Genomic DNA, 21,923 nt, shown 5'->3' with positions numbered 1-21,923 from the left:
TTCTGTGATTCTGTGTAAGTCTCTAACAAGTTGGAAGTATTCTGAGATACTTTATTTAAAGAAGCTCCACAGTGTACCACAGTAGTGGTAATAGATGCTCATATCATGGTCACAAAGCATTGTGTTCATGTGCCATTCGGATGGAAGGGTGCCAATACAGCAATGTACCTGCTGAAATCAATGAATAAGAGGTGGGGTAGAAATGCTAGGAACACAGGTTTCTATGTGATTTTTTTTATTTTTTGTATTGTTTTCAGTGAAGAAAGAACTTCAAATTTTGTCCAAAATAAGCTTATGAAATAGTTTATGCAAGGTTACATGGAGATCTATTGTTCTTAGAATCATAGAATCATCAAGGTTGGAAAAAGACCTCCAAGATCATCTAGTCCAATCATCCACCTGCTAGTTCCTCACTAAACCATGTCCCTCAGTACAATGTGTAAAGCCAGTGAGCAGCCTGGTTAAGAGAAGCATCTGCTTCCTTTCCATGACCCCTCCTCTCTCAGACTGCACATACAGCTTCTCTTCAGGTTGGCTCCATGCATGCAGATGATGTGCTTTCTTTCCTAAGGGCTACTGTCCAGCTTTCTGCTTTCCCTTAAGTAATGTAGATTTTCCTCTCAAAGAACTATGTCCTCTGTGCAAAACAGTCTGCCAAAAAAAGAAGAGAGTACTGGTTTATCTCTATAAGAATAAACCAGGAAGGAAATCAGATCAATCCTTGGCCATCAGCAATCAGACAGAGTATTTGAATAACTTATATGACTACAAACTGGGTTCACTGCTAGGAATTCAGTGATATTGTCAATATTTTTTGACACATGTCCTGGATTTCAGACCTGTCTCTGGCACTTTGTAGCCCTAGGCAAGTCACAATCATGCACTTATTCTCATACAAAAAATATTTGCTTTTTCTCTTGCTGATGCATCCACATAGCAAATATAAGGTATATCAGGTGAGATATAACCCAATCCTTCTCTATCCTAAAAAGGAGTATCATTGTCTTTGTGTAGACGGTGTGATCTATGAAATTAATCCTTTTTAAATGAGGAAAGCTACTCTTTCTGTTCACATTTTATCTTACAAGGTGCCTTTTTCTCAATCTGAATTGCTCTGCATTATGATTTTCTAACAGAAATGGAAAACTAATTGAGAACAATCATCTGGCTCCTCTGTTGCTGTAATTACAGTAAATTCTTGCAAGAAATTATGCAGAAATTATGCACAGTTCCTGCATAATTTTACTGCTTGAATTCATACTCAATGAAGCACTTTATGGAAGTAAGTAATATTCAAGCAATGAGAGTTGGATATTCAGCTTGCTTTCATGAATAAGGAATAGGAAAGCGGTTCACTGTAGTCCCAGTAAAACTTTCACTGATTCTTTGAAGGAAGATAGAGTGACTGGTCTGATATGCAAATACATGTTAGCTAAATACTATAATCTCCTTCTGAAAATTACTATCAAGAAAAAAACATTTATTAATTATATACAATGCATTCCATTAACATTAAGCACTTTCCTCCATGTTTCTTAAGTCCTTTTTCACAAAACAGAACAGAGTTTCATCAAGAAAATAGATAGTTCCCTTTATCACACATCCAAACCTTTCTGAATATGTGATTGCTCTCCATCTGCAGATGTTATGTCATTTGGCCTTTTTTTTTCTTTCCTGACCAGTGTTTACCAGATCATAGCCAACATTCTGGATTCCCAAACAGAGCAAAAAGGGTAGCCATCCAGGGCTATTTTCTTTCACAAGATAATAAAGGAACATACAGGTCAAACCTCACTACAGCAGTAATGCCCAAATGGCAGTGCTCTCTACTAGGAAAGGGTTATGGTTATTACAACATGAAAACTCCAGTACATAAATCTGCATAATTAAAAGTACAAATGGAATGCCTTTCTAATCATTTTATCCTTTATTGTCCAAGTGAGAAACATGAGCAGAACCTTGTTAATTTGCCAGGTGTACCAGAAAGAATATTTAGGACATAATCTAAAATCTAATTGTGTTATATGAAAGAATGACTGAAGAAAATGTAAGGAAAAAAAATATTACAGAAGAAAAAAAATCCTACTATCATTAAATGCTGAAAGTCTCTTTAGAATTTAACCTGCCTGTGCTATCAATCAACCAGAGTGACTGTTAAGATAATATAAGGCAGGAGCAGGAATGTTACTGCTTTTTTCTTGGGACTTTGCCCAGATTTCACAGCACATTTTCTCTACATTTTTACATGTACTTCTGAACTCCCTGTATGTGGCTCTGGGCAGCCTGGTCTGGTGGTTGGCGACCCTGCACAAAGCAGGGGGGTTGAAACTCGATGATCATTGTGGTCCTTTTCAACCCAGGCCATTCTATGATTCTATGATTATGCCCTAGAAGTTCTTATTTCCATCCATTGATTCTTTGTACCAGAGGCCTAGACAACCTATTCAGGTGCAAGTGTAGCTATCTAAGCTGATGAGAGATTAATCACATCCCACTGACTAGCCATGTAAAATAAATGGGAATTTCTGTATTCACATTTTAGGGAAATTAAAATGAGGCAATTAGATATCAGACTAAAGCAGTAGGAATGGAAGAGCTGCAGCTTCCACTGGGCCTACCCACTGTCACCTCTGTGATTATTTCAGAAGACCATCAAGCATAAAATGTCATAGAATCATTAAGGTTGGAAAAAAGCCCTAAGATCATCTAGTCCAGCAGTCTGTCTCAAACACTCAGAACTTGCCATCCTTATCTAAAGTTCACAGTGTAGCTCTTAAATAAATTCTAAGAAGTAGTCCAGTCATTTATTTACAATTTCTGTAATCTCATGGTGGCATCACAAATTCCTCTGGGAAGGAGTGCTGAAACACCAGAACAACTGAAAAATGAACGTGAATGTTTGTTCTTCAAAACAAACAAGCTCAAAAAGCAATTGGTATCCTGGGCTCCATCAGAAGAGGGGTGGCCAGGAGGGACAGGAAGGTCCCACTCTACTCTGCTCTTGGAGGCCCCATCTGTAGTACTGCATCCAGGTCTGGAGCCCCCAGTACAAGAAAGACAGGGAGCTGTTGGAGACGATCCAGAGGAGAGCCATGAAGATGATCAGGGGACTGGAGCACCTCCCCTATGAAGCCCAGTCCCCTATGAAAACAGACTGAGGGAGCTGGGCTTGTTCAGCCTGGAGAAAAGAAGGCTGCGGGGTGACCTCATTGCAGCCTTTCAGTACTTAAAGGGAGCCTACAAACAGGAGGGGAATCAACTCTTTGAAAGCATAGACAATAGCAGGACAAGGGGAAATGGTTTTAAGTTGAGGGAGGGGACATTTAGGTTGGATGTCAGGGAGAAGTTCTTTACAGAGAGAGTAGTGAGATGCTGGAACAGGCTGCCAGAGAGGTTGTGGATGCTCCATCCCTGGAGGTGTTCAAGGCCAGACTGGATGGGGCCCTGAGCAGCCTGGTCCAGTATTGAATGTGGAGGTTGGTGGCCCTGCATGTGGCAGGGGGGTTGGAGATTCATGATCCTTGAGGTCCCTTCCAACCCAGGCCATTCTGTGATTCTGTGAAAATATAGCATAAGAATGCCAGAATGCACTATTAGGAAAAAAAAAAAATCATTTGTTGTTGTTAAAGAAATTGCAAAATTCAGATAAGTCAAATGCTAAATCTTCTTAAATGCTTATTTATTGGCTCAATCTATAACAGTTTATGTCCTTGGATCAATTTTACTCTCCTACCTTTTCCATTGAGAAACATTTAAAATCAAAATATCATTTCCAATTACCTAAAAGAATCCAGCAGTACAGATTTGGCATCAGGATCAGTAAGGACTTCACTTCAAAAGGGCAACATCAATTGCAAGGCAGTATGTTTGTGCCAGTGTGTGGTATGGCAGTGACAGATTCCTCGGCCGTCAGAGAGATCAAATTTTTGGAACAGACTTGGGATGGCAAGGTCTCAGCTAAAGGGACACATGCTGAGACTCACTATCTCCTGGGTGCGGAGACAAACTCTCCTCTCTCCTGTGCCCTGGGATCATCTCTTAGTCTCCAGCACACCATACACCATGTAAGGACAACATTTGCTTTCCACCTTGCTTCAGTTACAAAAGAAAAGAGATTTTTCTATTCACCTTGCCTTGTGTCTTTTCACATTCTATTTTCCTCTCTTACACTGGCTGCCAAACACAAACAAGATAACATTAATCAAAAAGTTCTTATTGACCTTTCTAAAGGAAGCTTCTTTACAGTCCAAATGGAATACTTTCTTCCCATCATCCATTCTTTTAGGTTATAAACAAATCTCACATAAAGCCTGTGGGCACATCATGATATCAGGCATTAAAAACAGAAATCTAGTCTTAAGCATGTTTAATTTGATGAAATTTCTCTGCCATTTCTTTCTCTGATGTAAGAGCACCTTACCTACCATCTGCCCAGAGGAGCTGAAGGATGTTTTATCTGGTGAGTAATTTCCTAAAGCACAGTAGTTTTCTGAGATTATATCTGTTTCTTCTCCCTTAGTGAATGACTTCAGAATGATATTCATCTGATCAACTGTAAAGATCTCCAAAATAGAAAACTAGATCTGATTTGTATTCTTTTTATATGCGACGGAAAGAAATAGTCACTACTGAGATGCAGCTCATTTTGCACAAAGGTAAATGTCTGAAACTGTGTTAATTATGCTCTGAAATTCTGTTGTAGTTTTTTGGTTGGTTGGTTGGCTTTCTAATTGATTGTAAAATAATCTGAGGATGATTCACTCAGATGTACTTCCTACATATATAAAAGAGGGGGATTGAAACCTCCCTAAACAACATTAATTGAACAGCTCACACTCAAGATTCCCTGTAGCTTGTGGTACTGAGGGCAAGGCCATGTCTTCTGTAAAATTTGTAGATAAGGAAATATATATATATACCTTCATTTTCCCTTTGATGCACTGGATTTCTGGTATAAGATCAAAGTTGCCATGAGGCAACACGTGACTATATCATACAATCAAATTTGGAATGTTTTCATAGGACATAATTCTGTAATGAATCTCATTGCCTCAGGAAGTTCCAAATGCCAAAAAGAAAAGCTGAATTCAGAGATCAAGAAAATACACACACAGCTAATAGATTCTATAATTTAAATTAAGGCTGGGAACAACATGAAGGTACAGAAATATGTTTCCTCATGCCTTTTTTCCTTAAGTATGAACTGCAGGAATCAGTCAAGGACAGCATACTGGGCTAAATGGACTTTAAATTAAGCCACTATTTTCTTTCTTAATATCTGACATTCTAATATTGACAACACTTTTCTTATGGCAGAGAGTCAAGCAAAGAATGTTAAAACCACACCTCATACATGACATAATTTCTAGAATTACCAAACACTGGCTAAGCCTCACTTTCACACCAAGAAACACATCCAAAACACAAAATGCAAGCTGTTACCCCACCTGCTCTTACAGTCCAACTTCATTCAAAATATTTGTGCTTGGCTCAACTCTATACCCAATGCATTATTTTGGAACACATATTTACTGGTAAGGACAGTTACTGTAGGAGCCAAACATGTCCTTGATATTAACCATTCTGTTTGTCATCAATATGAGTCATCAGCAGCAGTCTCATCTTCCATCTTCATGGTCAAAGTTGAAAAATTACTAAGAATAGCAGCAGAACTTGAATGCAGAGTGCTTTTCTGGGGAACACAACACTGGGACTCTGACTAATGCTGCTAATTGAATTTCTACCTCCATCTTAGAGGAAGAAACAAACTGTGAGAGGTAATATAAAATAAGGTTTTTATAACGCTTATTTTTACTGTGTAGTTCCTGTGACATATGTAATCATTACACAAAACCCATTTGCAAAACTCCTGCAATTTTTTTTCATAGAACTAACAACATAGAGGTAAAAATCTGGAACCTGGTGATGAGCTATCATCACAACACAAAATAGCACATAATCTCTGGTGAAACTCTTTAACTTGCTTCTGATAATAAGATACTTCATTTATGGAATAAAACTTTTTCTCTTCCCCCAGAAAAACTTTTCAATTAGCCATCAGATTAACTAACTATTTCAGCAGTGACTGTTCCTACGTGTAACCAAGTCTGAACACTTACAAAAAAATGAATGAAATGGACATACTGCACTTTTCACATCAAAGACTTTTCTAAAATGACTGAGAAAAGTCAGTTAGATAAGAAAATTTGTCACATTAGTTAAGGCAGACTCTCTTTAAACTTTTCTATCAGCTCTGAAAAAAATATGGATGAAAAAGAAAAATCTGAATAAGTATCATCATCCTGAACATACCCTGTGCTTAGTAATCCAGATAGCAACGATTACTCTCATCTTCCCCTTCTCTGGAGATACTCAAGACCTGCCTGGATGCCTACCTGTGCAGTTTGCTACAGGAGGCCTGCTTTGCAGGAGGGTTGGACTCAATGATCTCTGGAGGTCCCTTTCAGCCCCTACAATTCTGTGATTCTGTGATGTTCAATATAATTGATGCAAATTAATTACCCCTTCAGAACCAGTTAGATAAAGACACACACATGTACCAAAAATGCTCAAATTCTGCTATAAACAGGAACAAGTTACAGCGTTTTTAAAGAAAATCCTTCAAAACACAACCAAAGATTGTTTCTTCTCAATTTTTTTTTTTTTTTAATAATAACTTTTCACTGAGCAGCCCAATGTGTGTAGAGGGCCCAAAAGAACAGACAGCACCAGGAGCGGTGAGTGTTTCAGTAAGCAGCTGGCAGGTTAGGGTAAAGCTGTGTTTGATAGTGGTAAGCTCTGGAAATAACATTTTAAACATTGATGTTGTTATTGTCTTTTGTTTATTTTTAATCAAAACAGAACAGAACTGTTTCAGCTGCTTCAGCTGCATTTGTAGAAAGGGAGCCACACAAAGCTGAACACTCATAACAGTGAGAATCCCTTTTCTAGCAGCACATGCAGTCAGCGCTTTCATTCATCTCTGCATTAACAACCAATCACACAGTGCCTGCAACAATCATTGCCACAGAGTTATCAAATTTTTCAGCTGCAAATCCTGATCCCTACAGAGATTAAATCACAGAAGCAGCCCAAACAAAATCAGTGGAGTGCAGCTAATGAAGTGCATGCACAGATCTGCACAAAGTCAGAGCCCTGAGTAGTTATCAGGCACCAAATGGGCTAATAACCAGATGTTGAAAGAAAACACAAGTAAAAAGAAAGAAAACAGCACCACCATATATAAATATATGTTTGTGTGTGAGAAATGAAAGACAAATACCAGTAAACTTTTGTTAATATAAATGACAGAAGACAACTGAAAGGAAAATAAAAGAATCAAACTGTAACCATGGAAGGTTCCACAAACAAAGAGGTCAACTGAAAACTCTAGTTTATGTTATTTGATGTTATTCCAGGCTTATTAGTGCTGACAAGAAAGCAAGGCTGTCTCTAGAACAAACTGCTGGACTGAAAAGAGGTACCAAGCTTCATAAGGATGATCATGCAAAGCTGCCCCACACATCAGGTGTGAGTTGTGCTGAGGGACACGAGCCCTCGGAGCACGTCAGGAGAAACAGAAAAGTCAACAAAATCCACAGCATATTGCCTGGTGCTGCTGAGTGAGAAGGAAGCCTGAGAGAACTGAGAGAACAGCAGCAAAGGAGGATGGTCTGATGCCACATAATTGTTAACCATGGAAATAATAACAGTGAAATAAATCAAGCAAAGAGCTGAAGCCTTCTTGCTTGAAGGTATGATGTACCATCGCTGGCTTCCCGAGTAGAAGAAATACATCTCCTCCTTATACAGCCATTGTGGGACATAAGTCTTCTTCATAACTATCCACATCTGTTTATATAGATCAAAATAAAACAATTTGGGTAAGACTGAGTAACAAGTGCCATCAAGTGTGTTATACAGAAGTGCTAGGGGGAAGGGAGGGAAATCTTGTTTACAGTTCAGCTAGGCTCAGGCATGATAGTTAATGGCAAAACCTGTTTGAGTGGAAGGAAAAGAGCTGTCCCCAAGATCAACCCCCTGGAAAGCTGTGCTGATGAAGTCAGAAAGCAAATCCTCACACATCCAACAGCCTGAAGAGTTTGGTCTCCTTGCTGACATCCAATACCCTGCTACATGCGAAAATGCAGGTGGCTACACTTCACAACTAAAATTTTACTTGGAAGAGGCTTATGTAAGTGTTTAGAGAGGGATTAACAGATGTTAGGAGAACTCTTAAATGATAGGTTGTTACGAACGCATTAACAGAAGGAGTTTCTACAGGCTTACAAGCTACCTACAGGCATTCTGGCAAGTTATCTGTGAATTCTGCAAATTTATTCACAAAAAGAGAGATAAAACTTAGTATTAGATGTAAATGATGTAGTATTAGATCAATAAAATGCAGTCATTCACTTCACACTCCAGTGAAAAGAATAAGAATTTGGGAGAGCCCATCAGATTCATGATTTTCTGCTCTTGTTTTTTTTCCCCATGTTTCTTGAACTTTTTTCTTCACATTTAGTTCTCTACTATTTAATTTTATTCCTTTTATTTATCTAACCCATCATCTCTTTTACTGTTTTTATTCATTTTTAGTATTCATTCAGTTTTTTCCCCTTTCTTTCATTTCTCCCATTTCAGACTTCTATCAATTTTTCCACCACCTTCTCACATGGATTTTTAGGGCTCCCAACCTCTCCCTTCTTGCAATCAGTTTTCTTCCCAAGCTTTTTCTAATGTCTACAGCTGCAATGCTAGAATGTTTGTATTGCAACCAGAGCAACTCAGTCACTACCGCTGCAGTTTATACATCTTGCTGCAGCACTGCCAACTACACAGATGCCTCCCAGGCCCATCTCAGTAGTTTTCCCTGTAGCACACCATTCACTAGCTCACTGCACCATGAAATACCTAAGTTCTGAAGTTCCCACCAAGAGCAGTTTAGCTTAGTCAAAATAGCACTCAGAAGTGCTCATAGGTTCAAATTTCAGCACTGCTTCCTCCTTTCGTTGTGCAGTACTTTGCAGTACCTGGAAAGTCACGTATACCTAAATGTAGGACAATGATGTCCTACTACTACTGCTCGTCTAAAGGAGCTAATGCCTTGGCCCAGCTGAATATCAAAGTGCTCCTTTGATGCCCAAAGCCAGCTCATGATTTAATAATCAAGTGTTACATGCTCACATTTCTTGATCAGGAACGCTCTGATGCTGCATTGCAAAGCCAGGTGTTGCTGAGCACACCCAGAAGCCAGAGGTATTTCTCACTTTTTTTATGGCATTGCTGTTCAGCAAGAGAAGGACAGAGCTGGATGAAGCATTGCACTGACGGATCAGAAATGTAAACTTAGCACACGAGAATAAAATGAAACAACTTTGAAAATAACAGGCAACTACAAATAACCGTCCCTGAGAACTAAATGGTTGTTCTGTGTCTATTTTTAAATGTGAAAAAGTAGATTTCATTTGGTTTGTGAGTTAGTAGCTCCAAATATCATTAAGCATTAATAGCATGATACCTTACTGGTCATTACAACCATTTTCTAAACAACTGATGTTAACACAGCTAACAAGCATAAATATACTTTACGATGACTGTCCTGTCAGATATGTTCCTTGAGCATGAAAGCAATAACAAGGAAATCTTAGCTAAATCTTAAATTTATGATACAATTTAACATTTAAAACTTCATTAAAAGTGCTTCAAAACATAATAACATGTTAGTACATGTAAGTGCATTACATGGGAATGGTTTGCTTATAAAATCCACACATTTAAACATGCATTTAATTAGACAATTAATTGGATGTTCAGTCAGGAATTCAAAGAAAAAATGAACTGATCACAGCCTTCTAAAGATTACTTCAAGATCATATAAAGTAGGGTTCTTTATATGTATTTTCAATAGGAGCTTAAAATAAACATCTGAAATTGACTTGAATGACGTTTATAAAGAATTCAAATGAAGAAGTGAGAGTACAATAGCTTGTGCTCTGAGACAAGTAGTCATTGGTTACACATTTGCTCTTAACCTTGAGCTAAGAAGCCCTGATGTAGATGATTCATGGGTGAAATTGCACAATACATCATATAAAATTGCAATATTAGTGATCCTTATGAAGATGCAAAGACAATTACTGTTTTACTACAACACAAAGATTTTGCATTTCCACTGCTTTCCAAACTGAAAACATTTTCAATCCTGAATACTATCTGACAGTTCACTCCAAAATCAATAAGCTTGAGCACTAAAATTTCCCTCAAAATTCCCACCCATTCCTGATAAAAAGCAAATATGGCTGGGACATGCACCAGAAAGGCAAGATTCTTTCAGCCACACTCGGAGCAAGTCATGTTCCCTTCTTTTGAGCACAAAAAACGTTGTGCTGAACATAGAAACACTTAATAGTACTTCAAAATATCTCTGGATTCAGCTATGAAAAGGAAAGCTGGCTTTCAAAACAGATTGTCAGCTCTGTTTACACATCCTTCCACAAATACTTCCATTATCTGCTTAGATAAATACAAAAAAATATATGTTCTTTATGGCTTGGTGCCTGTTCTGTTCTTCTGCAGTAAGGACATATTACATTCTTACACCACACAAATCATCACTTTGTCTAACATAGTTAATATTCATGAAGACATAGATATACAAGTAACTACAGATTTACTGGAAAATGATCAGTCCCTCAAAATGGGTTACCTGCTTTGAAAAGGACTTAAATCTCTTTGGGGTCATTGACTTAACCACCGAAAGCATTCACATGCAATGAATATTTGATATATCCTTGCATTACATAGAAGCTGCTGCATAACTGTTTAGAGGTTGTACCTTCTCACAGACATTACAATTAAGATAGCTGCAATCCATTGACGATGATATATCTCTGCACTTAGGAAGAAGACAAACAGCTACAGAGCTGAGCTACAGCTTGCCTGAGATATCTCTGAGATTGATTACCCACTACTCACATTCCATGCAAATGACATTATTTTAGAGGACATTATCCAATTGGAACAAGTTGTTTTTGTTTAGCTCTAAATGAAGACGACCAAAATACTTTAACCTTCTCCTGCATCATTAATGAGGACACATTTAAATCTGCAATATTTTGTAGCTCTTCTTTTGTTTGTTGTATATTGTAGATTTCTTGTAAAACAATACTTGTCTATGAAATTGCTTATTGTTAGTATTAATTTTCCTATGTTCCACTTATACTGCAGAGACCACAGTGAAATCCATTTCCACAACACTCACACCTGCAGTACTCAAGCCCTTCACAGCATTCCCACAGAGCCAAGTGGTCTAATTATTGCAATCAAGCAAATAACTACATAATGCCTACTATCCACACGTTTTGAAACAGCTCAACCTTGTCTCTAGTTTAGGGGCCTTGACCATGACCCTTCCAGCAGTGGATAATTTCTCAGAGCACCTTGCTGTGCATAGAGACATTTTCCCAACTCATCCCTTCGATTGGCATCCCGTGGGAGGGTGGAAATGTCACTGTTCCTTTTCTTTTGACATCTCAGCCATTTGGCCTGTGTTTTCAGCATTTGACTGGAAGCACATGCTCTGAAAAATGTAAAAAACATTCAGCTGGAAATAGAAGGATGATATATTAAGTTTCATTTTACTGCATTTTATTTATAAAATTAGTGAAGACAATCATGGTTTTGTTTTGATCACATCATCTCCTGATGTAGCTGTTGGATGCAATTCCTAAGTAGAACCGTTGTTTGAGAATAAAGAAATAGTCTGTAATCCTGTTACCAACTTTTGTGTCATAACATTTAGGAATAAAGGAAAGGGAAAATTAAATTTGCTCAGATAATCCTAATTTTCAAACCCTAAAGTGCAATTTTTTTCAGTAGTAGATTTTTAGAAGCTATAAATACAAGAGCTCCTAAAAACGCCAGGCAATTTATTGTATGATGCAGCATTGAGTCACTGCAAGTCATTGGCAAGATTGGCAACCTTGACCCCCTGAGCCCTGACTTCTGCTCCTTAGAAGCAGGGGAAGAACTGTAGTTTAACTTGGCTACAGGAATAATTTATCATTGCAGTCCCTCAGCACATAGGCTTATAGACTTTCTGTCCCAGAAAAAACACTATAAACCAACCCACCCTGCAACAAAGAACCAAAGCCCCTAACTTTTCTTGTTATATATATATAATATATAATATATATATATAATACCAGTGTCAGTTTACCTAATGGATTGCAAATAACAGAACTAGAATGAAAACTGCTCTATTTTCAATTGATATCAGCTTTGTAACATCACTGAAAATTTTGTCCATCAAGAAAAAGGGGGAAAACTTATAACCTTTTCCCTGCTGGGACTTTAAAGACAAATACTTATCTGCATTTTGCTATTCTTTTCTCAGAGTGACAGGGAGAACACAGTTTTGGCTCAGATGTCTTACCAAGAATTACCATCTCTTTGCCTGATTATCACTTAATTCTGGCATTTGATCTGGATGTATTTCAAGATGCACTTAAGAAATATTAAACGGCACAGCTCTTGCTTGAAGCTGAAAATCTAATTTATTTTTCTAGATTCTTATTATATAAAATCACCACCAACAGAGATATTTAAGTAGCAGTAAAATGGTAATGTGCTGTCAGTAAATTTTTATGAGACATATGAAACCACTACGAAAACAATTTAAAATCCATTGAACATGGAAAGAAATTCTGATGGCTGTTTCCAAAAGTCTCAATTGTAAGTGAATCCAATTAGTTTATTTCACACCATTTACGAATAAAGCATTTCAAAATCCCTATCATTTTTCCCTTGTTTGATTTCCCAACTTTCATTATGATTAACATAGAAAACATGAAATAGAAAAGATAGAGTGCTATAGATCCAATTTCTGTCTCATGGAGAAAAATAGTTTGGTGAGACAAATAGTTTGTTGGGTTTTTTTTTAGTATGGTAAATATGTTCTGGAGCACCAATATATTCGTTTATAATTCGAGATACTGAAATCTTCAACCTATTGCTTTGCACTTTTCAAGATACTGAACAAGCTAAAAGCTGTTGAGCAAAATAAATGTTTCATGTAAATTCAAAAAAATCTGCTTTTATCCCTTTTCTTCAAAAATGGATATTCACCAGCTGAATCTATATTTAATTAATCCTATTAAGCCCACCGGGTAGTGACAAATGTAGCAAAAATGCCATCAGAAAGTATCTTGCAGTCTGTACTGCATGTTGCCATCAATTGTGTGGAAAACCTACCAATCAACTCTCAAGAATGAAATATGTAATGCAGAAAGGTGTTCGGTGTGACCATCATATGGAAACAAAATCAATCTTGTCGTAAAATAACATAGTCAGATTGATCTATCAACAAGGTTGCCACCACAAAAAAAAAAAAGGTGTAGATTTACTGCTGGAGTAGACATTTGATAATTCAGCTATCTCATGGGAATCATGTAAGTAATAATAATAAGTAAATTAAATGCAATAACATTTAGATATGAACAAGAAGTTCTTGTGAAAACTCGGAAGCACAATGGAAAGCCTGCATCAAGGCAGGTGTGCAGATTTGGCCATGCAATAATGTTCTGCAGGGTGGTGTTGCAATAACCCTCGACATACCAAAACATTCCTGTGACTTTCTGTAGCCCAAGAAAAAGATCCTATCATGATGCGTCCTACAGCAGGCTTTCAGAAGACCACCCAGGAAAGAAAAGCTGCAGTTCTGCTCCATTGATACAAAAGAATACAGGCAGTAAGGATAATACTTACCTCCAACATAAAATAAACAGCAATCAAAGGTTTTAGACGGTGTTAGGAAATGAGGACTACCAGCACGGCACCATTTATTATCTTCTTAGGAAACAATTACTTCCATAATCACAAGGCAGAGGGAAGGGGAGCAGAAAGGGAAAGGCAGAGGGAGAGGGAAAGAAATTGGAAAGTCTCTATTGGCTTCTCTGGAGATTTTTGATGAAATGTCCTGATAAAGTTAATTCATTCTTTTTGTGGAAAAATACCTATGAAGCCACTGCATCAGTGTTGCCACAACAATGGAATTATTTCAAAAACAAGCAGAAGAACAGATGTCCTGAGGTTTTGATAACTGTCCTTCAGAATAATCCAGTGTTATTTTCTGGGCATACTGCTTAAGGTGTTTAGACTAAATGTTTGAAGTACATTTAGGGAACTTATTTTGAGAAGTAGTCATTAATAGCCATTAATGTAATGCTGTATTCAGAAAGGACAATATGAAACATATTAAAATATTATGCCTTTAATAGTTGATCCAAAGCAATCATGGAAACACGTTATTGCTGGTCTGCTGGTTGCCCCAAAATATGGGATGGACTTGTTTTAAGGTCCGCCTTCTTTCGCCCTTTCTCATGACTCACTTATTCCCTTTTATTCCATTCATTGTCAAGTAGTTCTTTTTCCAAGAATTAACATCAAAGTAACAGATTTAATGCCAGTGGTATATTATTGAGTGCTTTCAGAATGTAAAGGTTAGTGAACTGAAAGCAGTAACTTTTTTTATTTTTTAGAAGAGAGAGGACTCCTTAATGATGAGCATGGTCTCATCATGTATCGATGTTAAATGTGTTAAAGGTGCCTTGTAGATGAAGAAAGTTGTTATCATGTTTCCTGAGAAACACAGCAGTGCCACTTCAAAATAGAAGAATTCAAGAAATGTTGTTTGGGAGATAGTTTAAGGGATGACTCAGTCATCAGTAACAAAGCCTAATCAGCCATATCTTCACCCAGTCGAATCCTGAAATCCTCACAGGACGGACAGACCACAAATTCCATGGTTGTTCTTATGCTGTGTGGTCCTTCTAACAAAGCAGCTCCTCCTAGCATCCATCCTGAATGTCAAAGCTAGCAGAAGCAGTGAACAGCAAACATTTCCCATGTATCACCCACAACTCAATTCCATTTTCCTGAGGGATATCCTCAGAAAACTCCTTATTTTTCTCAGTAACAGTCTCTATATTCAAACTAATATCTGGAAACAAGATTCAAGCAAGGACCAAGCCAAACTTAACCACAGATCAATCTTTCAGTGGCACTGAATACAAGAGTTTGAGAATCAAGAAACCTTTTTCCAGAACTGATGTAATCCATAAGCACAGACTGCACTTCAGTGCTGATGCTTCTCTTTTTGCTGCCTTCCTCAAAATGCAGTCATTTGAATTGCAGCAGCTGATGCAGCTGCTACAGGGGCTCATACTTCACTTCAAAAAGTTAAAATACACAAAGGTTATTTGTTCCTAAAAAGCCTCTTTCATCATCACATTGAAGTCTCTACAGGAATCTGCTCCCTCTCCTCCTGAATCTCTGCATGAGATTGCACAGTACTATTTCATAGAACCTCCAGCCAAAAATGCACTGGCGACACCTCTTCAAGATAACTTTTTCCACTGAAGCATCCAAAGCCCACTTCATGCATTCTAGCAATGCCTCTGCACAATTGGCATTAGATTAAGGAAAAGGTAATGTAAACTGAAGTTTGAAAGCTAAGTGTTAGGGATTAGAGCGGAGGCTAGACCAGCAGTCAGTGCTTCTCACTTGCTTTGGTCCTGGGAAATGTCACATCAGTAGTGATAAAAATATGCTGATTCTTGCAGCCTTCAAGTTTAGATTTTCCTCCATGGTGATCACCTGCTGGAGCAATCCTCACCTCTGCAGCAACACCACACCTCTCATCAGGAAACACTGATGCTGTAGCTGAAGTGCAGTCTCAGCCTTCTCATTATAACTGCACACTGAGAGGAGATTGCTGATGTACTAGGATCTTATTGGTCTCCTTCTGCAAAGCCACAGCAAAGCCTCAGTCCTGCTCTTCAAAGCACAGAGATATTTGAAAACGCCTCCCACAGCCCACCCTTACAGTAGAGGCTGCTGAAATCTGACACATGGCAGCACAGAACACTGTAAGGATGATGGTTCACTCTACTGAACTTGGCTGCATGACAGAAGCTACAAGAGGAGGTCACAAATTACCTATAGAGCAAGAAACAAAAGGAATTATTTAAATTTATAAACATATTAAACTTTCTCTGACTAAGCAGTTCATTCCCATTTGGGTCCCTTTAAGTTGTAAACCTCAGGAAATGGATCATCCCCTTGGAGGAGTCTGTACCAGAGCACTTCCACAGAGATGATCTGACCTTGGCAGGGATTGAATCACTTGTTGCTAATGATGTAAAAATACCAATTGTTTGATGTAGTTTGATGGGTTTGATCCACACTGCCTCATCCTGTTTGAGGTGTCTCTGCACATTTTTTTATAGAAAGCAAATGATAGCTTTCTGAATTAAGTCTTGCAGTCCTTTCTTACAGAGTGCATGCTGACATCCAAAAGCTTATCTTAGTGCCCTTTCAAGCATTAGTTTCAGGCATCTATTTGGTTTAATTTATTTCCTCTACATGATTATCTTTACTTTATCAATATTTAATGAATCAAGAAAGTAAAAAGAACAACAACAACAACAAAAAATAACTGATGATGCATACTAAAGTATAAAGACTGAATGTTCCCTGTTACCATACCAATATACATATTATTTTAAATGCAATACTAAACATGCTACATTTTAATGAAGAGAGGTGAGATCAAACAGGAAACAGACAAGTGTGAAATATAATTAAAATCTTTTCAAATAACAGATGCAATATGCATTAATGGAGGAGGACTTCTGAATGTAAACAGACTATTTTGAGCTAAGCTGTCAATCCAATATGGAAATGCTAGAATTATTCTGTCTTTTTGAGCTCTTCTAATAACAAAAACTATAAAAAGGAAAATTCGGTTCATCTGCTTAAACCAATCTATTTGACAGTGAGTCATTCCATTTTTCTGTCACAAAACAGGACATCCATTATCTTCCATTTCCACAGCTGGCTCAACACTAAGAATCTCTTCTGGATTCTGGCTGACAGAGAATTTTTCTCCAGGAAGCAAGGACAAGAACTCTTTAACAAGATATTTCACAAATATTATGTGAAATAGCCTGAAGCAGTAGAGAAATTCATATTATTTGTCTCATCCACAGAAAGTAGTGAATATAAAGCTACAATACTAGTTAATAAAACTGTCTGTAAGGTTAAATAGGCGCTGTCGTGGTTTTGTGTTTTTTGGTTTTCAATATTCCACATCATAATATCATGTAGTGCACTAGGAGCTGAAGTGTTAATGCTCCAATTCTGGGTACCTGTCCCTGTACATCATGGAAGTCATGGGATCTGGCCCTTCCGTGTGCAGCATTCTCTTATTGCCTTGCAGTGGGTGCTGGAGGGTGCTTTCCTAGCCATATAAAGCTTTTCAGGTTTGACTCAGTCTCAGGAACTCTCTCTCTGCTATTTTATTTGATTTATTAGTCTCAATTTCAATTAGATTGTATTATATTGTGTTATCTTGCATTCTGATATCATAGTTAGTAAAATAAGTTTTCCTCCATAGATCATTGCTGCTGCTTTTTTTTCCTTCTTTGAGCCCAGCTCCCATCTCCCTATCCCTTTTCCCTTTTCCTTCCCATTTTGTGGGACCAAGGGAAGGCCAGGGGCCTACTGCCCCCCTGTCATGGGCATAGATTGATCTAGTTAACTCTGTGACAAGCACTATATCTTGAGCATCAGCTAGTAGCTATTTAATGGAAAATCTGCAATCAGAATATTTTCAGGATGATACAGACTGGATTAGGTCTTTGTTCTTTTGTAAGCAGGTAGAAATATTTCTTACAAAGTATATAAAACCAAGGTTTGTCTTACATGCACACAAACATACACAGAATCATAGAATGGTTTCTGTTGGAAGGGACCTTTAAGATCATCTGGTTCCAACCCCATGCTCTAGGCATGGACACCTCCCACTAGACCAGGTTGCTCAAAGCCCCATCCAGCCTGGCCTCGAATGCTTCCAGGGAGGGGGCATCCACATCCTCTTGTTCCTGTGTCTCATCAACTTCACAGTAAATAATTTCTTTCTTCTATCTAGTCTAAATCTACTGTCTTCCAGCTTAAAACCATTTCCCCTTGGCCTGTCATTACCAGCTTTTGTAAAAAATCCTTCCCCATCTTTCCTGTAGGCCCCCTTTGAGTACTGGAAAGCCATTATTAGGTTCTCCCTAACTGTTCTCTCCTCTAGGATGAAGAGGCCCTGGTCTCTCAGCCTGTCCTTGTATTTGGAGAGGTGTTCCAGCCCTCTGACCATATTTCTGGTCCTCCTCTGGACCTGCTCCAACATTTCAGTGCCCTTCTTGCATTGGGGGCCCCAGAACTGGATGCAGTACTCCAAATGGAGTCTCACAAGTGCAGAGTAGAGAGGCAGAATCACCTCCCTATACACTCCCTATAACACTGCAAAAATAACTAGGATGTTGTAAGATAGATCATATGGCTATAGCGTTGAAATGGCTGGATAGAAGATCCTCAGAAAGACAGTTAAGGAAGATAAGAAGGAGAGGATTCTTCTATGTGAAGGAGTAGTCTGGATGTGGGAAGCTCATGAATGGTAGGGCAACAGTGCTCGGCAAGAGCTTGTGGGTCAGGATCAGTGGAGAGGCCAACAAGGGTGACAGTGGGGTACTATGCTACAGACAGCACAGCTGAAGCAAAGAAGTGATTACAAGGGATTCCCTTCTGTATTTGGCACTCACTAGATATGGACTTTCCAGTAGTAGACAAACTTTGATGAATGGAAGCAAGTTCAGTGGAGACCACTAAAACAGTGGGGGTTGGAGAGTTTTCCACATAAGGAGAGCTAGTTTTGTTCAGACTCACAAAGAGATGTCTTCGGGGGCATCTAATAGCAATTCCAGTGCTGTGGAGATTACTGAGAAGATGGAACTAGGGATCTTCACAGCAGTGATGGCAGGAGAAAACACAAATAAACATAAATTGAAATGAGAGATTTTGAAAAAAAGTTTTTTCCCCTAAGAATGGCCCAGCAGTGGAGCAGGCTGCTGAGAGAGGCTGTGCCACCTCCAACCTTGTAAGTTTTCAACTTAAACTTTCAACAACCTTGTAAGTTTCAACCCAACTGGATAAAGTCCTAAGAAACCTGGTCTGACTCCATAGCTGCTTTAAGCAGGAGGTTGGGTAGAGACTTCCTGAAGCCCCTCCACACCTGAGTTATCCTATGCTCCTATGACACATGAAAAACACATAAACTGTCATCCAGTTATACATATGTAAATTATCACCCAGTTTACAGGATATAACAATGAAAACAAACACTCCACAGTGCCTATGTTAAATACCTAAAGCATTTGTCATATTGAAGTTAAGTAAGAGAGCAGATATCATCAACATGTACATATACTATCTGTATCACAAACTGACACTGTGATGCCATGCAGAGTTCAAATATTGAACTGGTATGCATGTAACAGACAGAAGAGGGAAGAATCAATAAAAGCCCAGGAGGTGCAAAACCAGGAAAAACATTGGGACAAAGTGAAATCTGCCTGTCAATCTTCATGAAAAGTGTTAAGACTAAACACACAAGGTGAACAGCAGAGAAAGGGGATGGAGGCAAGGCTGGGACTGGCTGGTAGGAGATTGAGGCACAGGAGGGATGGGCATCAAGCCAGGGCATTCCTCTGCTGCCAGCACAGAGCCATGACAGCCATCAAGATGGCTCGGGTCTGTGGGATTCCTCTTTACTTCAGTTTGCCTCTCTCTGAATTAGTAAATGATGCCCACAAAGTCATCAGAAGATTGATGCATGCTTCCTGTATCAGGATGCAACCTGCAGTTAGATAATACTGTTATCTAATTACACTGCTATGCATTCTCCCCATACGAGCTAAAACAAGATTTTCGAGGTTTCTTTGAATGTTTTCCTGAAGCTTTTGTGAGTTTTGTAGCTGCTTTTACTTACGAAGAGTTTTCCTTATATTTTGCATATCAACCACACACACAAAGTCTTTGTCCAAAATGTTAATGTATTGATAAAAAAAAAATACAAGTAAAACATAATATTCATACGGTGAATTCAAATTGAAGCTTCAGCAGCTCTCTTTCAGATACTTCTTAAAAAAGAAAAGGTATTTTAAGGCCAAGTCCTTATTTCGTTTCAGCACTTCCCGGATCTCATACCCAATGTACCCTATTTAAAATTGTTGGCTAACACACAAGTTTTCAAAGTCTCACTTGAACAAGGCCAGTGGAGACGAACATCACGATTAAACAAAAGCAATCATCGTCTCACTACAAACCCAAACCAATCTAACACCACCACCACTGTCTAAGGTAAGTGCTAAAAAATTCAGTGCTAATTTGTTTTTCAACAAGAATAATGGCCACCTTTCCTCACAGCTGTGCCAAGTCAATGAAGAAATGCCCTTTTCATGACATCAAAAAAATAACCTTGTTTAAGCAAGGCGCATTATACACTGTGTTTCAAGCCTACTCTCATTACCAACAAACTGTGTTTTGACTGTTTTCACTTTCTCTTAATAACTTATTTTGGTCACACTTCATTTCAGTAAGATCCCAAGGAAGACAAACAATTTCCTCTTTCATTTATTGACTTAAAGTTGTGAAAAGTAATGTGCAAAGACATGAAATAGTCCTTCAAAACAAAACAAGAAAACTACAGTCACTGTTGAAGTAGATGGCAGTCTTTGCACTTCACATGCACCTCACAAAATGCATTGACAAGTTTCCATAATTTTCACAGAAATGTCTCATCATAATTAATTTAAAATACAGAATTAAGTTTTAATCTTCAAGGTCACTGGTTAAAGGAAGAAGGAATATATTTCTATATGTACCAGAGCTGATCGGCTTTTCTTTCTTATCATTAAATTAGGAAGAAAAAAAAATAATTAACAAATCCATCATAAAACAGGATAACAAACACTGACATATCTTACCATTTGCTTTTCCTCTAAGGCTGCTCTTCCTTTTCTTCCATGTTTTCCCAACTCCATTTCCCAGAGGGAAAAAACCCAAATCAATCGATTCTAATATGGAAAGCAGACGTGATTGAGGCTGCTTACATGTTAGATGTCACTGTACTTTTGAAGTCAGGAGAGAGGAGTCTCAGGCAGCACTGGTGGTGATTTCTGGTCAGCGTGTGTTTCCATTTATAGCCGTCAAAAGTTCACAAATAGAACTGTGAAGAGAGGGCAGGCAGCTGCCTCCGATAACAATAAATGTGGTTTTGGCACCACAGCAATTTGTTCAGGAGGGATTTTGGTTGCAGGCCCCATTTGCTCCCTGTTTACCCTCTCTCCCCTACAAAAGTCTCACCTTTAAAAAGCCCATGGAAATGAAGAGCTGAAGAACAGCTATGTCTCGGTAGCACCTACTGTTGTTCATGGAGATTATTAAGCAAGTGAAATGACAAATATGATAACTGTATGTGTTATGCGGAGACAGAAAGTGTATAGAACAACATTTTTAAATGGTGCTTATTGATCTTTCTTTGAAAGTGTTTGGGACTGAGCCACCCTGAAGTGTTCATGCAGAGTACGCTCTTCTAACATCAGCACATGGTACCTTGGATTTTGGAAATGCAGACAGGTTTCAATGTGTTCAGCATAAGGTGGCTGCACTTGAGCCTGGCTCAGGGCAGTGAAGCCAGGAGGAACAACAGCAGAAGAGCAGCACATCGTGATGTAATTCGCAACTCTTTATAAAACTGGCATTTGAGCGCCTCACTAAATCCATAGCAGAGGCAAGACACTTGGTTCTCTTCTCCTCCTCTCAGCACATCAGTAAAAGATTCTTCTTTTAACAACAAATGAATGTAAACCTTTTCCATCAATCATTTTCCAGTTGCCTGTGTGAAAATGACAGCCAGAGCCAGGCACACTCCTTTCCACCCTGCTTGTTTCCTGACAGGCGCTGTGCTCACGCGGCCTTTGAAGCCTCCGATAGGAAGAAGAGGCAGCTCAAGTAGTCAACACGCAACAGCC

The 21,923-nt window shown here is 38.5% G+C and overlaps 1 protein-coding gene across 1 annotated transcript in view; it reads right to left on the bottom strand.

Moving 5' to 3' along the window:
• Nucleotides 1-21,073, bottom strand: part of MLIP (muscular LMNA interacting protein) — a 95,694-nt gene extending 74,621 nt beyond the window's left edge. Inside the window, exon 1 of the mRNA XM_052676679.1 lies at nucleotides 20,877-21,073. Coding sequence (XP_052532639.1) covers nucleotides 20,877-20,933 — 57 coding nt within the window. The 5' untranslated portion in view covers nucleotides 20,934-21,073. The remainder of the gene's footprint in view (nucleotides 1-20,876) is intronic.
• Nucleotides 21,074-21,923: the final 850 nt, after the last annotated feature.

Source organism: Tympanuchus pallidicinctus, unplaced genomic scaffold (genome assembly GCF_026119805.1).
Source record: "Tympanuchus pallidicinctus isolate F22 unplaced genomic scaffold, pur_lepc_1.0 scaffold1, whole genome shotgun sequence".
Lineage (NCBI taxonomy): Eukaryota > Metazoa > Chordata > Aves > Galliformes > Phasianidae > Tympanuchus > Tympanuchus pallidicinctus.
This window is presented reverse-complemented; position numbering and strand designations above follow the sequence as displayed.